The sequence below is a fragment of the Pelobates fuscus genome, chromosome 9, assembly GCF_036172605.1.
Source record: "Pelobates fuscus isolate aPelFus1 chromosome 9, aPelFus1.pri, whole genome shotgun sequence".
Taxonomy (NCBI): domain Eukaryota; kingdom Metazoa; phylum Chordata; class Amphibia; order Anura; family Pelobatidae; genus Pelobates; species Pelobates fuscus.
In genome coordinates this window covers 130,200,530-130,215,640 of record NC_086325.1, presented here as the reverse complement: position 1 = coordinate 130,215,640, position 15,111 = coordinate 130,200,530, and the positions used below count along the sequence as shown (strand labels likewise).

At 54.3% G+C, this 15,111-nt stretch overlaps 1 protein-coding gene across 1 annotated transcript in view; it reads left to right on the top strand.

Annotated features, from left to right (window-relative positions):
- LOC134573038 (uncharacterized) overlaps positions 1–15,111 on the top strand; it is a 185,429-nt gene that overhangs the window by 49,203 nt on the left and 121,115 nt on the right. Inside the window, exon 2 of the mRNA XM_063432422.1 lies at positions 10,845–10,975. Within this exon, the coding sequence (XP_063288492.1) occupies positions 10,909–10,975 (67 nt within the window). The 5' untranslated portion in view covers positions 10,845–10,908. The remainder of the gene's footprint in view (positions 1–10,844; positions 10,976–15,111) is intronic.

The window sequence follows — 15,111 nt, the reverse complement described above, 5'->3', positions numbered from 1 at the left end:
GAACCCCATGTCCTTTAGGCCGGACACCAGCACCCTCCTGTCAGGCGCCCGGGTCTCGCGTGTCCAGGCCAACCGTACCACGTTCCTCCTGCTCCCTGGATGGGGGAGCCAGAGGACGCACGGCCGTGCCAGCCACGGACAAACGAGGGGGCCCGGATGCCCAAGCATTTGGGACACTGGGGCCAGCCGTCTGGGACACTGGGGCCTGGGTTACTCGACTGGCAGGACCAACTTGGGAGGCCCCGGTCATGGCACCCGGAGTGGCGACCTGGGAGTGCCTAGGGGCATACCCACGTGACCCCCCTGAAACAGAGGTGCTGGCACCCTGAGAGGGGGCACCAGCAACCCGACCAACTTGAGAAATAGTGGCACCCTTAGAAGGGGCGCCACCAACCTTAGCACATGAAACAGAACTGGTGGCACCTTTAGAGGGGGTGCCACCAACCACATTTTGCATAACCATATTTTGGGCACCGGGAGCAGTGGTGCCCTTTCCAACAATATTTACAGCATTTACAACATTACTATTTACAGAGGGGGCATGGGGACCAGGGGGGGGAACACAGGAGGGAACAGCAAAAAACGGTTGGGCAGCAGGGGGAGGGGGGGCAACCAAATGGGCAGAAGGGGCAACAAAATGGGCAGAAGGGGCAGCAGCAAATAAAGGGGTAGCAGATACAGGGACATTAGACAAATAACCAGACTTAACATTAGAGGTCACCTGACCACGGGCATAAAATTGCCGTTCAATGGCATCCCAATCATTGGGCTCAGATACATACCCAAATCCCCCACTCCCATCACTCCCAGCCAACCCCGAATAGCCAGCAGAGCCTGAGGCAGAGCTAAGGATAGCCCCGCCATCAGACCCACGCCGGCCGCCGGATGGCCGAGGGTGATGGGATTCCGGCGCGCGCCCGACACCCCCGGGACCCGCGCCGCGGGCGCCCGCGGCACACGCACCGCGCGTGCCCGCGTCCGCCGTGGGACCCACGGCACAGGCACCCGCGGCACAGGCACCAGGGACACCAGCGCCCGCCGGGGGGATCAGGGGAACAGATACAGGGACAGACAGTGGCACGGACACATCACACATCTCCACACACACACTTCCAAGTTCTTTCACTTCCACATGAGACTCAGACATAACGGTTACAGACAGGGGCACTTGCATACAAGGGGAGTCAGAGGGGGGGGGAGAGGAGGGAGGGAGGGAGAGGGAATGGAGGTTAGGGAAGCCCCCTCCATGGGAATGCTGGTGCAAGATGGTATAGCACCAGCGGGGTCTGTCTCCCCATTCCCATGGAGGGCGTTGGGAAGCCCAGAGGGGCCGACAGGGGGAGGGTGGACAGACCCCAGGGCAGCCCCTGAGGTCTGCAGAGATGGAAACTCCTCGTCGGAGTAGACATACCCCGACGAGTACTCACCCCCTCCTGCCGACTCTCCAGACTCCCGGTAAGCAGCCTCCGGCTTCCTGGTTGCAGGATTCTTTTTCTTTTTCTGCTTTCTTTTGGACTTTCTTGAAACAGACGAATCCTCCATCTTCTCGACATCCTCCACAGTAAATGCCAGCAGGGTCTCCTTGATTGGAGCAGCAGCTTGCCCCTGCCGGACCTCCAGCTTCCAATCCTTCCTCGCCGGATCACCACTCCACTCATCCTCAGCCGGCAAGTTGTTTGCGTCCGCCATTTTTTTTCCGGTTTTCGCGGCAATTTGCATACCGCGGGAACCGGAGTTTCCCCCCTTCGGTGAGGAGGCCCGGTCACTTCCGGATTCGGTGCCGGACCCCCCACCGTCGGAGAGGTCCCTCCGGTCCCCCAGGGATTCTTGGCGACGTGCCCGTGCTTTGGCACGCTGCCTCTGTTGCAGGACGGCCTGAACCTGCCGGATCTCATTTTCGAGACCCGGCAGTTTAGCCGCAATACTTTCCTCCTGTGCCTTCTTAGTAGCTATTTTCGCTCGCAGGGGAGCACGTTTATTATTTGAACTGTGGCTGGACTGGTAACGAAGGTCCAGACAGGGGCACTTGCATACAAGGGGAGTCAGAGGGGGGGGAGAGGAGGGAGGGAGGGAGAGGGAATGGAGGTTAGGGAAGCCCCCTCCATGGGAATGCTGGTGCAAGATGGTATAGCACCAGCGGGGTCTGTCTCCCCATTCCCATGGAGGGCGTTGGGAAGCCCAGAGGGGCCGACAGGGGGAGGGTGGACAGACCCCAGGGCAGCCCCTGAGGTCTGCAGAGATGGAAACTCCTCGTCGGAGTAGACATACCCCGACGAGTACTCACCCCCTCCTGCCGACTCTCCAGACTCCCGGTAAGCAGCCTCCGGCTTCCTGGTTGCAGGATTCTTTTTCTTTTTCTGCTTTCTTTTGGACTTTCTTGAAACAGACGAATCCTCCATCTTCTCGACATCCTCCACAGTAAATGCCAGCAGGGTCTCCTTGATTGGAGCAGCAGCTTGCCCCTGCCGGACCTCCAGCTTCCAATCCTTCCTCGCCGGATCACCACTCCACTCATCCTCAGCCGGCAAGTTGTTTGTGTCCGCCATTTTTTTCCGGTTTTCGCGGCAATTTGCATACCGCGGGAACCGGAGTTTCCCCCCTTCGGTGAGGAGGCCCGGTCACTTCCGGATTCGGTGCCGGACCCCCCACCGTCGGAGAGGTCCCTCCGGTCCCCCAGGGATTCTTAGCGACGTGCCCGTGCTTTGGCACGCTGCCTCTGTTGCAGGACGGCCTGAACCTGCCGGATCTCATTTTCGAGACCCGGCAGTTTAGCCGCAATACTTTCCTCCTGTGCCTTCTTAGTAGCTATTTTCGCTCGCAGGGGAGCACGTTTATTATTTGAACTGTGGCTGGACTGGTAACGAAGGTCCCGAAGCTCACCCTGCACACCAGCCAGCTTGCTGGTGGCAGCAGAGTGAGCCTCCTTCAGGGACTGCAGTCTCGTAAGCAGTTTGGAGTCACTGATGGGAGTTGGGCTCCCACCAACTTGCGGGTTAACCCCTGCAGCCCCGGCAACTACCACAGTAGCAAAGGATAGACCGGAGGCTGCAGGGGCTTCCCCAGGGACTTGCTGGACACCCTCCACGGGTGCAGGGACGGAGCTTTTCGACTGGGGGTCGCCCAAGGACCCGTCCACCGGGTCCAGGTGGGGGGGGGGGGGTCCGCTCAAGGAATTTTAACCCCTCGGCCACCCGTTCCTGGCACAACCCAATGATACCCTTGAGTCTGGTAACATGGGTGTGCAGGACACCGGGCGGACCGTGGGGAACCCCTACCCCTCTCCTCCATTCCTCGTACCTGCGGGTCAGGGAGTCCTCTCTGGTAAGTAAAGCCTCAATGTCCTTCCTGATGGCCCTGGAAAGGGCTTGATGCTCAGTCCACCTGAGTATAGCGTTGGGAGCAGGCAGCTCCACGCTGTTGTACAGGTCCTCCTCTTCGGTCCTCAGCCATTCCTCCCAACCCCGGACCGCAGGGGAGGGAGAGTCCACAGCCATCCCTGGTTGCAGGCTGCAAACCAGGGGTGAAAACTGGAACAAACGATCCGAAAAACAGGCTCCAAATTCGGACACACACTAAGCAATTACACACCACACCCTGGAGCACTGCACAGAGCAGCCTCCAGCCAGCAGCCTGCAGCAACTCCTCCCACTCACTGATTGGAGCTGGAATTACCGCGGCTGCTGGCACCAGACTTGCCCTCCAATAGATCCTCGTTAAAGGATTTAAAGTGTACTCATTCCAATTACAGGGCCTCGAAAGAGTCCTGTATTGTTATTTTTCGTCACTACCTCCCCGCGTCGGGAGTGGGTAATTTGCGCGCCTGCTGCCTTCCTTGGATGTGGTAGCCGTTTCTCAGGCTCCCTCTCCGGAATCGAACCCTGATTCCCCGTTACCCGTGGTCACCATGGTAGGCGCAGAAAGTACCATCGAAAGTTGATAGGGCAGACATCCGAATGCGTCGTCGCCGTCACGGGGACGTGCGATCGGCCCGAGGTTATCTAGAGTCACCAAAGCGGCCGGGAGGGAAGGGGGGAGAGCCCCCATCCCCGACCCGGATGGGTTTTGGTCTGATAAATGCACGCATCCCTGGGGGTCAGCGCTCGTTGGCATGTATTAGCTGTAGAATTACCACAGTTATCCAAGTAACAGATGGAGCGATCAAAGGAACCATAACTGATTTAATGAGCCATTCGCAGTTTCACTGTAGCGGCCGTGCGTACTTACACGTGCATGGCTTAATCTTTGAGACAAGCATATGCTACTGGCAGGATCAACCAGGTAGCCCCGCGGTGGGTCTCTGTGAGGCCCGGAAGGGAGAGGAGGGCTGGGCGGAGGCGGAGCGGCGCCCGAACCTCTCCCCCCTCCGGGGCCTGGGCCTCTCCCCTCCGCCAGCCCGGAGGGGGCCGAGGGGGGAGGCCGCTGACCTTCGAGGCGGACGGTCGTGGGGGATACGTAGACGACTTCGGAGACGGGCGGAACGACGCTCGGCGCGGCCCGGGGGAGGCTGGTGGCGCCGGGGCGGCCGCCGTGGTCCCCGCCAGGGCAGGGGACCTCGGCGGGCAGCGGGGCGCCGGCCTCCTCCGCGGCGCGGGCGGTCTCGGGCCTCTGCTTACGGACGGGGCCTGGGAGCAAACTCAGCGGGTGGAGGTGGCCGGGCGGGGAGGGTGGCGCTCGGCCCGCGGACGGGGAGCGCCCTCCCTGTCGGAGAGCCCGGTGGTGAGGGAAACCGGGGACCGCGCCGGAGGCGGAGGGGAGAGGGAGCTTTTCACCTGTCGCAGGGGGCCGCCAGGGACCGCCTGAGCGAAAGCCTCTCCCCCGCTCGGGCGCGGGGAGCCAGATCGATCGGAGAAGGTGGTGGGTGGGGCAGGGCCCACGGGGAGACGTCGTCGGGGAGGCCAGATTTCGACGAGGGCAGACAGGTGAAGGGGGAAAACCGCCCGTCGGCCTGGAACTCTGCCTGGGCATCCGAGAAGCGGCCAGAGTCCCCTGCCAGTGCAGGGGGAAAACCACCCGTCGGCCTGGAACTCTGCCTGGGCATCCGAGAACCGGCCAGAGTCCCCTGCCTGCCGTGTGAAATTTTCGCTCCTCGACAATCTCCTCGAGGGTGCCCCCGGCTGTTGTCGTGCACTTTCTGCACGCGCGTCGTTTAGGGGGACCGACCCGCGAAAGCGTCCGACCTCATGGAAGTGGTGCACAGACGCGGCGGGGCAGATCCGACCTCATAGCCGACAGGCCTGGAGCTCGTGGGACTTTGAAAAATTTTCTCGCACGAGGGCCGCCATCCCCTTGCCGGCCACCGGGGGGCGCCACTAGGGGAGCAGGGTGACCGGGGAGGCCACCCCTTCCCCTGCCCGACCGACCGAAGGAAGACCCGGGGAGGAGGAATGACATCGATGGCACGCAGGGGAGGGGGGAAACCTCCTGTCGGCCTGGAACTCTGCATGGGCATCCAAAAACCGGCCAGAGTCCCCTGCCAGCACAGGGGGAAAACCGCCCGTCGGCCTGGAACTCTGCCTGGGCATCCGAGAACCGGCCAGAGTCCCCTGCCAGCACAGGGGGGAAACCTCCCGTGGGCCTGGAACTCTGTCTGGGCCTCGGAGAACCGGACAGAGTCCCCTGACTGCCGTACGAAATTTTCGCTCCTCGACAATCTCCTCGAGGGTGCCCACGGCAGTTGTCGTGCACTTTCTGCACGCGCGTCGTTTAGGGGGACCGACCTGCGAAAGCGTCCGACCTCGTGGAAGTGGTGCATGGACGCGGCGGGGCAGATCCGACCTCATAGCCGACAGGCCTGGAGCTCGTGGGACTTTGAAAAAATTTCTCGCTCGAGGGCCGCCATACACTTGCCGGCCACCGGGGGGCGCCACTAGGGGAGGGGGAAAACCTCCTGTCGGCCTGGAACTCTGCCTGGGCATCTGAGAACCGGCCAGAGTCCCCTGCCAGCACAGGGGGAAAACCTCCTGTCGGCCTGGAACTCTGCCTGGGCCTCGGAGAACCGGCCAGAGTCCCCTGCCAGCACAGGGGGAAAACCTCCCGTCGGCCTGGAACTCTGCCTGGGCAGCTGAGAACCGTCCAGAGTCCCCTGCCAGCACAGGGGGAAAACCTCCTGTCGGCCTGGAACTCTGCCTGGGCCTCTGAGAACCGGCCAGAGTCCCCTGCCAGCGCAGGGGGAAAACCTCCCGTCGGCCTGGAACTCTTCCTGGGCATCCGAGAACCGGCCAGAGTCCCCTGACTGCCGTACAAAATTTTCGCTCCTCGACAATCTCCTCGAGGGTGCCCCCGGCTGTTGTCGTGCACTTTCTGCACGCGCGTCGTTTAGGGGGACCAACCTGCGAAAGCGTCCGACCTCGTGGAAGTGGTGCCTGGACGCGGCGGGGCAGATCCGACCTCATAGCCGACAGGCCTGGAGCTCGTGGGACTTTGAAAAATTTTCTCACTCGAGGGTCGCAATCCCCTTGCCGGCCACCGGGGGGCGCCACTAGGGGAGGGGGAAAACCTCCTGTCGGCCTGGAACTCTGCCTGGGCATCTGAGAACCGGCCAGAGTCCCCTGCCAGCACAGGGGGAAAACCTCCTGTCGGCCTGGAACTCTGCCTGGGCCTCGGAGAACCGGCCAGAGTCCCCTGCCAGCACAGGGGGAAAACCTCCCGTCAGCCTGGAACTCTGCCTGGGCAGCTGAGAACCGTCCAGAGTCCCCTGCCAGCACAGGGGGAAAACCTCCTGTCGGCCTGGAACTCTGCCTGGGCCTCTGAGAACCGGCCAGAGTCCCCTGCCAGCGCAGGGGGAAAACCTCCCGTCGGCCTGGAACTCTTCCTGGGCATCCGAGAACCGGCCAGAGTCCCCTGACTGCCGTACAAAATTTTCGCTCCTCGACAATCTCCTCGAGGGTGCCCCCGGCTGTTGTCGTGCACTTTCTGCACGCGCGTCGTTTAGGGGGACCAACCTGCGAAAGCGTCCGACCTCGTGGAAGTGGTGCCTGGACGCGGCGGGGCAGATCCGACCTCATAGCCGACAGGTCTGGAGCTCGTGGGACTTTGAAAAATTTTCTCGCTCGAGGGCCGCAATCCCCTTGCCGGCCACCGGGGGGCGCCACTAGGGGAGGGGGAAAACCTCCTGTCGGCCTGGAACTCTGCCTGGGCATCCGAGAACCGGCCAGAGTCCCCTGCCAGCGCAGGGGGAAAACCTCCCGTCGGCCTGGAACTCTGCCTGGGCATCTGAGAACCGGCCAGAGTCCCCTGCCAGCACAGGGGAAAAACCTCCCGTCGGCCTGGAACTCTGCCTGGGCATCCGAGAACCGGCCAGAGTCCCCTGCCAGCACAGGGGGAAAACCTCCCGTCGGCCTGGAACTCTGCCTGGGCATCTGAGAACCGGCCAGAGTCCCCTCGCCACCGAGGGGGAAATCCTCCCGTCGGCCTGGAACTCTGCCTGGGCATCTGAGAACCGGCCAGAGTCCCCTGCCAGCACAGGGGGAAAACCGCCCGTCGGCCTGGAACTCTGCCTGGGCCTCGGAGAACCGGCCAGAGTCCCCTGCCAGCACAGGGGGAAAATCGCCCGTCGGCCTGGAACTCTGCCTGGGCATCTGAGAACCGGCCAGAGTCCCCTCGCCACCGAGGGGGAAATCCTCCCGTCGGCCTGGAACTCTGCCTGGGCATCTGAGAACCGGCCAGAGTCCCCTGCCCGCCCAGGCCTGGAGCTCGTGGGACTTTGAAAATTTTTCGCCCCGAAGAGGGGGAACTTGGAAAACGTTTGGCACCATCTTCCCGACGGGGCCGCCCGAGCCGACCGACCGCCTGGAAGTGGTGCCTGGGCGCCGCGGGGCAGATCCGACCCCGTTTCCGTCTCGGGCCTGGAGCTCGCGGAAGTCTGCCCGACCGACCCCTGCTAAGGGTGCGGGGTGCCCGTGGAAGGCTCCCTTCCCCTGCCCGCCCGGCCCCGGGAGGCTGGGAGCGAGCGGGGGCCCGCAGCGTCCGTTATCGTTTTCGGCCACCGGGGGGCGCCTCTGGGGGCGCGGGTGGCCCGGGGCAGGCGCCCTTCCCCTGCCCGCCAGGCCCCGGGAGGCTGGGAGCGAGCGGGGGCTCGGGGCATCCGTTATCGTTTTCAGCCACCGGGGGGCGCCGCTGGGGGCGCGGGGGGCCCGGGCCAGGCGCCCTTCCCCTGCCCGCCAGGCCCCGGGATGCTGGGAGCGAGCGGGGGCCCGGGGCGTCCGTTATCGTTTTCGGCCACCGGGGGGCGCCGCTGGGGGCTCGGGGGGCCCGGGCCAGGCGCCCTTCCCCTGCCCGCCCGGCCCCGGGAGGCTGGGAGCGAGCGGGGGCCCGCGGCGCCCTTTATCGTTTTCGGCCACCGGGGGGCGCCCCTGCCCGACCGGCCCCCTGAAATCCTGGGGCGAGGGGAGGTCAGGGAGGGCAGGTTTCCGTGGCGGACGGGTAAGGGGGAAAACCGCCCGTCGGCCTGGAACTCTGGCTGGGCATGGGAGAACCAGCAAGAGTCCCCTGCCTGCCGTTGGAAATTTCTGCTCCTCTACAATCTCCTCGAGGGTGCCCCCGGCTATTGTCGTGCACTTTCTGCACGCGCGTCGTTTAGGGGGACCAACCTGCAAAAGTGTCCGACCTCGTGGAAGTGGTGCCTGGACGCGGCAGGGCAGATCCGACCTCATAGCTGAGAGGCCTGGAGCTCGTGGGACTTAGAAAAATTTTGGCACGTTTTCGAGGGAGAACTCGCCCTGCGGGCGACGGGCCCGCCCGATCCCCACAAAACTTGCATCCCCTGACAGCCCCCACCTGGGGGAACGACATATCCAAAAATCAGCCGGATCCCTTCAGGGGTTCGGGAATTTTATGGAAGTCATAATTTTACCGGTAACCGCCAGGCTCCCGCGGCCGAAAATAGTTCCACGCGATCGCGGCTAAGTGCCGCTGGAGGACCACCGGCAAAACGCAACCTTTCCATGCCGAAAATAGTTCCACGCGATCGCGGCTAAGTGCCGCTGGAGGACCACCGGCAAAACGCAGCCTTTCCATGCCGAAAACGGTTCCACGGATTTTGCGGTCACGTTCCCTGAAGTCCTTTCTCGGTTTTGGGCCCTGCAAACGGCCGCCAGGGGGCTGGCTTTCGGTCCCACTGCTCCAGGGAGGCGGGGAAGCAGGCAGGAAGGCAGGGAGGCAGGCCAGGTGGCTGAGAGACCGCTGGAGACCCACCAGCAAAACGCAACCTTACCGTGCCAAAAACAGCTCCACGGATTTCGCGGTCACGTCCCCTGAAGTCCTTTCTCGGTTTTGGGCCCTGCAAACGGCCGCCAGGGGGCTGGCTTTCGGTCCCACTGCTCCAGGGAGGCAGGGAAGCAGGCAGGCTGCTGCTGCTGCTGCTGCTTCTTCTGCTGCTGCTGCTGCTGTTGTTGTTGTTGCTGCTGTTGCTAACAACATTAACCGGTGACATCACAGAGGCTGATGGAACATTGAAGATGTCATCCAGCCACAGCCAGCCAGGCAGGCAGGCTGGCAGGCAGGCTGCTGCTGCTGCTGTTGTTGCTGCTGCTGTTGCTAACAACATTAACCGGTGACATCACAGAAGCTGAGGGAACATTGAAGATGTCATCCAGCCACAGCCAGCCAGGCAGGCAGGCAGGCAGGCAGGCTGCACTGCCCACGGAGGGCTTCGAGCTTACATCCAGCAGCCTCCTCTGCCCTCTGGGACGACCAGGCTTAAGCCCCCCTCATTGCACCGCCTGCTCAACCGCCTCCCACCCCTCCTGTTCAGCCACCTCCGTGCCTTAAGCCCCCTCTGGTGACGGTCCCTTCCGCTCGGGCCTTAAGCCCCCTCTGGTGACGGCCCCTTCGGCTCGGGCCTTAAGCCCCCTCTGGTGATGGTCCCTTCCGCTCGGGCCTTAAGCCCCCTGCCCCTGAGCTTCCCGGAGGCGTTCAAATTAGTTTTGGGCATTTTTCACACTTAAACAAATATTAACACAAACTTTGGCCAGTGTTTGTGACTAAGTGGCTACTAAAAAAGACTGGACATACCCCATTTGCAATACTTTGGGTTGTCTACTTTTGCAAATGGTATGCCATCATTGGGGTAATTCTTATTCCTGGGCTACCATACCGTCTCAAAGGCACCGTAACCAATCTGGCTAATTTCAATGTGAAAAAACTGCAAAATTGAACATGCTATATTTGACCCTGTAACTTCCCAAAACACCATAAAACCAAGTGAGACATTGCTGAAGAAAAGAAGATTTTAGAATAAAGAAAACATATAATGGTGTATATATACATATAATTATTATTTTTTTTACAGGCATTGAATTGATTGATACCTCCTCACTATAATGGAAGACAGATATATTTTATTGTGTGGTGTCTAAGGGCTTGTGGGTCCTTAGCCACCTGGGCGGGACATGGGTGACAATTGTTGGGGATGGGCAATGGAATGTAAACTTAATTACCTGAAGCCCATGGTGGGGGCGGAATTACAGAAATACAAATTATATACAGAATTACAAATGATCTGATATTTTTAATGCTACGTATTTTCAATATTTTTCTAAATCCGATATTTAAACCAATAATTATTGGCTCCTGATAAGCCTTTAACGTAGGTAATATATTCAAATCAAACAGATAAAAGGCTTAGCGATAGGCGGTAAACTTCCTGTAAATGTTATCGGCTGAAATGCTATTTAGGCCTAAAGTTGGTTAGATTTTCATTTTTAAATGTTAAATTAAAATCTGTCTGATCACTTGCTTTCCACCTCTCCATTCTTTGTCATTTCTCATGTAAACACATAAAATCTGTGAAAAATGGAGAATAGATTTTTGCATTTACTATTCTTTCCTGCCTTTTTATTTTATAGGTTGCATAATGGTATCACTTTCAGAAACATTTTGGATTCATAAAAACCTTAAGCTCAAATAAGGATGATAACATCAAAATCTTTATGTACATGTTTCTACCTACTGCTTATAACTGAGAACATTTTGGGTAAGATATGTACAAGTGCACACAGATCTATATATAAAATGTATGTGGATCAATGTTTATTTTAGTTGGATTTTTATGAAAGCAATACATAAGTACAATAATGAATAATTTCCTTTGCATATAACTGTAATTTGTATATAAAATGTATGATTTTTTTAATTTTTTATGCAACAAACAAGTACTACAAATTATATCATTTCAAAAGATGATGAAACTTACAAAGCAGTTTACTAGAGGGTTATTTACTAATGTAAGAATTTTAAGGGAATTCAAATTTAAGGCTGGCTTTGTAAATTCACTTTGAATTCTTACTTTAGTGAATAAACCTGCTACTAAAATGAGAATTGTTGGGAATTCAAGTGCATTTCATATTGTATGTTAAAATAGCTTGATTGGTCAAAGGTTTCCATGTCAGCTAAGCTTCCAGTTCACCACATTTTTGAGTGGCCTTTTATTGTGGCCAACCTAAGGCACACCTGTGCAATAATCATGCTGTCTAATCAGCATCTTGATATGCCACACCTGTGAGGTGGATGGATTATCTCGGCAAAGGAGAAGTGCTCACAAACGCAGATTTAGACAAATTTGTGAACAATATTTGAGAAAAATAGGCCTTTTGTATACATAGAAAAAGTCTTCGATCTTTGAGTTCAGCTCATGAAAAATGGGGGCAAAAACAAAAGTGTTGTGTTTCTAATCTTGTTCAGTGTAAGAGCATGATGGACTTGATGCTAATTGTGATAGGTCAGTATTGAGGTACTGTGACGTAGTGGTGGGCTTAACACAATGTGGCCATATGGTGTTACTGAATTACCCTATTTGTTTGCTAAGCTAGGTGACTTTAAGTAGCCTGGTAAAATTTTAAACTGCATTTTTATTTTCGTTCATTGTTCCTTTAACTGTATTTGAGTCTAATTACTAGCTAGTGCACAAATGCTTTACAGCTGCTACAAATTGATCAAATGTCTTTGAATTTGCACGCCAACAAATTAATCAGTGCGGGATTTTCTGCAACACAACTATTTAAAGTAAATGTAAAAAAAAAAGCCTTATTGCAAAAAAAACCCCACAAAAATCGACACACTAAAATTAATCATTCTTTGCCCTGCAAGTGCTCACCGCAGACTGAGCTCTCATAGCAGGGAAATCTTTATAGATTATAGAATATAGATTTTCTCATGATAGATCAGCTATTTCATAGCATAGGACATTTTCCCACACTAAGTAATATCAGTAAATGCACTCTGATTGGTTGGATAATAAGTCAACCACTCAGAATGCTTTCACAGCAAAGTCTTAATAGATGTGAGACTTAGCTGTCAGAGTGCGGTAAGATCACTATTTAGGTTGCCAGCCTCCCTTGCTTTCCTTTAAAAAGATGATTTTAATAACCTTTTTTCCAACACCAGTCTCGCTGGGGCTGACCCAATGCTTTCCCATAGAAAACCGTAGGGAAGCTATTGCACATAGGTGGCAACACTGCCACTGCCAATCAGCATCTCTTCATAGAGATACCAGGACAAGCTAAAGACACCAGAATAACTACATTAAGCTGTAGTAGTTTGGGTGACTATAGTGTTACGTTTATTAAAGACCCAACCTACCACGAATAGATGAGGGCTTGAGGGGACACTAGTTCCTCCCATCTGAATATTACTCTTAGAACCCACACCTACCATCAATGGGTTGGAGCATGAGGAAGAAACTAGGTATTCCTGAATATTATATTTGGATGCCCCCCTCTAAGATCGTAAAATAGACCCCTCTAGCTGGCTATGAGTGGGATCAGGGAGATGGACAGTGATATTTCCACTATCCATTTTTTTTTTTTATTGTTAAAACCTCAATTATAGCAATTGTCTTAAAACTCCCGCCCCCTCACCCGTCCATTGTTTTTTTTAACTTATTTTTTTCTCTCTTTTATTTAGAACTCTTTAATGTGGAGACTGGCTAGAAAGAGTAGGTCAGCTTCCACATAATCCAACATTTTGCTGCTAAGCATTTGAACCATTTTTAAACTATTTGAGTATTTGGGCAAATAGTCTGGATTTATTTTTTAAATCAGGGCCTGCATTTGAAGCATTCAGTCTGGATTTCAGCCATCTGGCAGTAGTCAGTCTGGCTGAAATATGGACAACATTTAGGCCCTATCAGGCCCTGAATTACAATTAAATTAAATATTGTGAACAATGTCTAGATTTTGCAGCCTGCATAGCCCCATATGCAGCCGGATGGTTTTGTTCCCGTTTGCTACAGGGTCATTCGGACTTTAGTAAATAGCCCTGCATATTGTAGCAAATTTAAATCTAAAGAAAAATATTTGGTGCAAAATAGAAGATCCAGAATATTTTTGCTTTATTTTGCAATTAAGATTTTAATTTGCTACATTTCTTAGTTTAGAGACTAAACCATTGAAACATACAAAAACAATCATCGCAGCCAAGCGTACTGGATCTGGCAGGTTAATCTCAAATTGGGGCCTATGTCCTGCTAACCTACTTCATTTATTGGTATCCTGCATCTCAGAGACACCAGAAAAAATCCCATACATCCCAATTTGTGTCCTCATGAAGCATACGAAAGAACATGAGGGCATGTCCTTGATATATGGGAGGAGTACAACAACCATAAAAGTTGTGGCGCACTTGCACACCAATGGGTAGGGGTGTGAAGGCCAGCCCATCTGGTCCAATCACACAAAACAACTAATGCTGCAGCTCAGATGGCTGAAAGTTTCATTTTCGGAGGCAGAGCCAACCTCAGAGCCCCAAACACTGAATTACCTCTCACCATCCCTGCTGCAGGGAAATCTGACGCACTTACTAAGTTCTTTTTAGAAAATGCTGGCTCCCAACCAGGTCTGGCAGGCCTTAATATGGCACCAGAATCCCATTGTGATGGCTCCTCTCCCTCTAGCCTGGACAGGTCGGAATGATCCATGTATGCAGTAACTAAATAACCCAGAATTGGTTTCTCATGTTGAGGAATTTATCCTTCACTATTTTAATTAAAACTCATAACCCTATATTTCACCCACCATAATGTGTGAGGCTCATAAATGTGTAATCAGGGGGATACTCATAGCCTTAGCACTTAAAAAAAAAAAAGTATGTGACGCTAAAATGACTTCTATTATTCGCGAGATTACTAACTAATATTTAAAAATTTTCTCCCATGACATTCATTTCTTTAACACCACTATTGATAGTAACTATCATTCTGCATAATTTGATTAACGGTGACTCACTCATAAATATTAGACATCAACAATATTACTAACAGCAGACAGGCATACATATGTCCATTGAGATTAATCCTATATCCTCATATACACTTCACGCCTCCAGCTGTTACGTTCTGATCACATAGTATATTTATACTCAGTCTTATTAGTGTCTAAAGCTAAGTGATCAGCAATTTTGACCAATACAACCCCACCCGCCCATATTTTCCCCTCTACTCTATATTTATTTGATATTGTCATTATCACCAGATTCAATTTACTTTGCCAAGTCTAAACAGATCATCAGATTCATTGGCAAGTTCCCCTCTTATAACATACAATGTAATTTACAACAGAATATTCAACAATAAACATTGTCATGACAATATTTCACTAGTCCGAGATATTTAATTAACTATGACATTACGTTGACACCTCTGCAGTCTCATTGGTTGAGTTATCTGTCAATCACTGTGTCCATTCTCTTGAGTGGATACCTCAATCTTCCAATCACGCGTGGCAGCCAGTTATTTAAAACCTCTCTTTTTACAAAGGCTCATTTCCCCCTGAAGAGCCGCCCAACTGGCAAAACGCGAGTCGGGGCTCCTTATTTACACGTGGCTAGCCTGTCATCAAGACATAGACTCTCATACTCTGCGTACAATACACTATATGTGTTACCATTGACTGATTCAGCTGCACTCATCACTGTGGGGTGTATGCCGTTGGAGATGTCCTGTTTTCTGGTGACAGGCTATACTGCAGTGTGTTCCAGATGTCCCATCAGCCGAACCAGTGGGAGAGAATAGCAGAGCTCTTACAAGAGCTAGTGATTAGATGGATGCAGTTTCCTTACAATAACGAGACAAGGCTACGTATTGAGGGTTAAGCAGATCTGAAGGTTTAATGTGCCAGG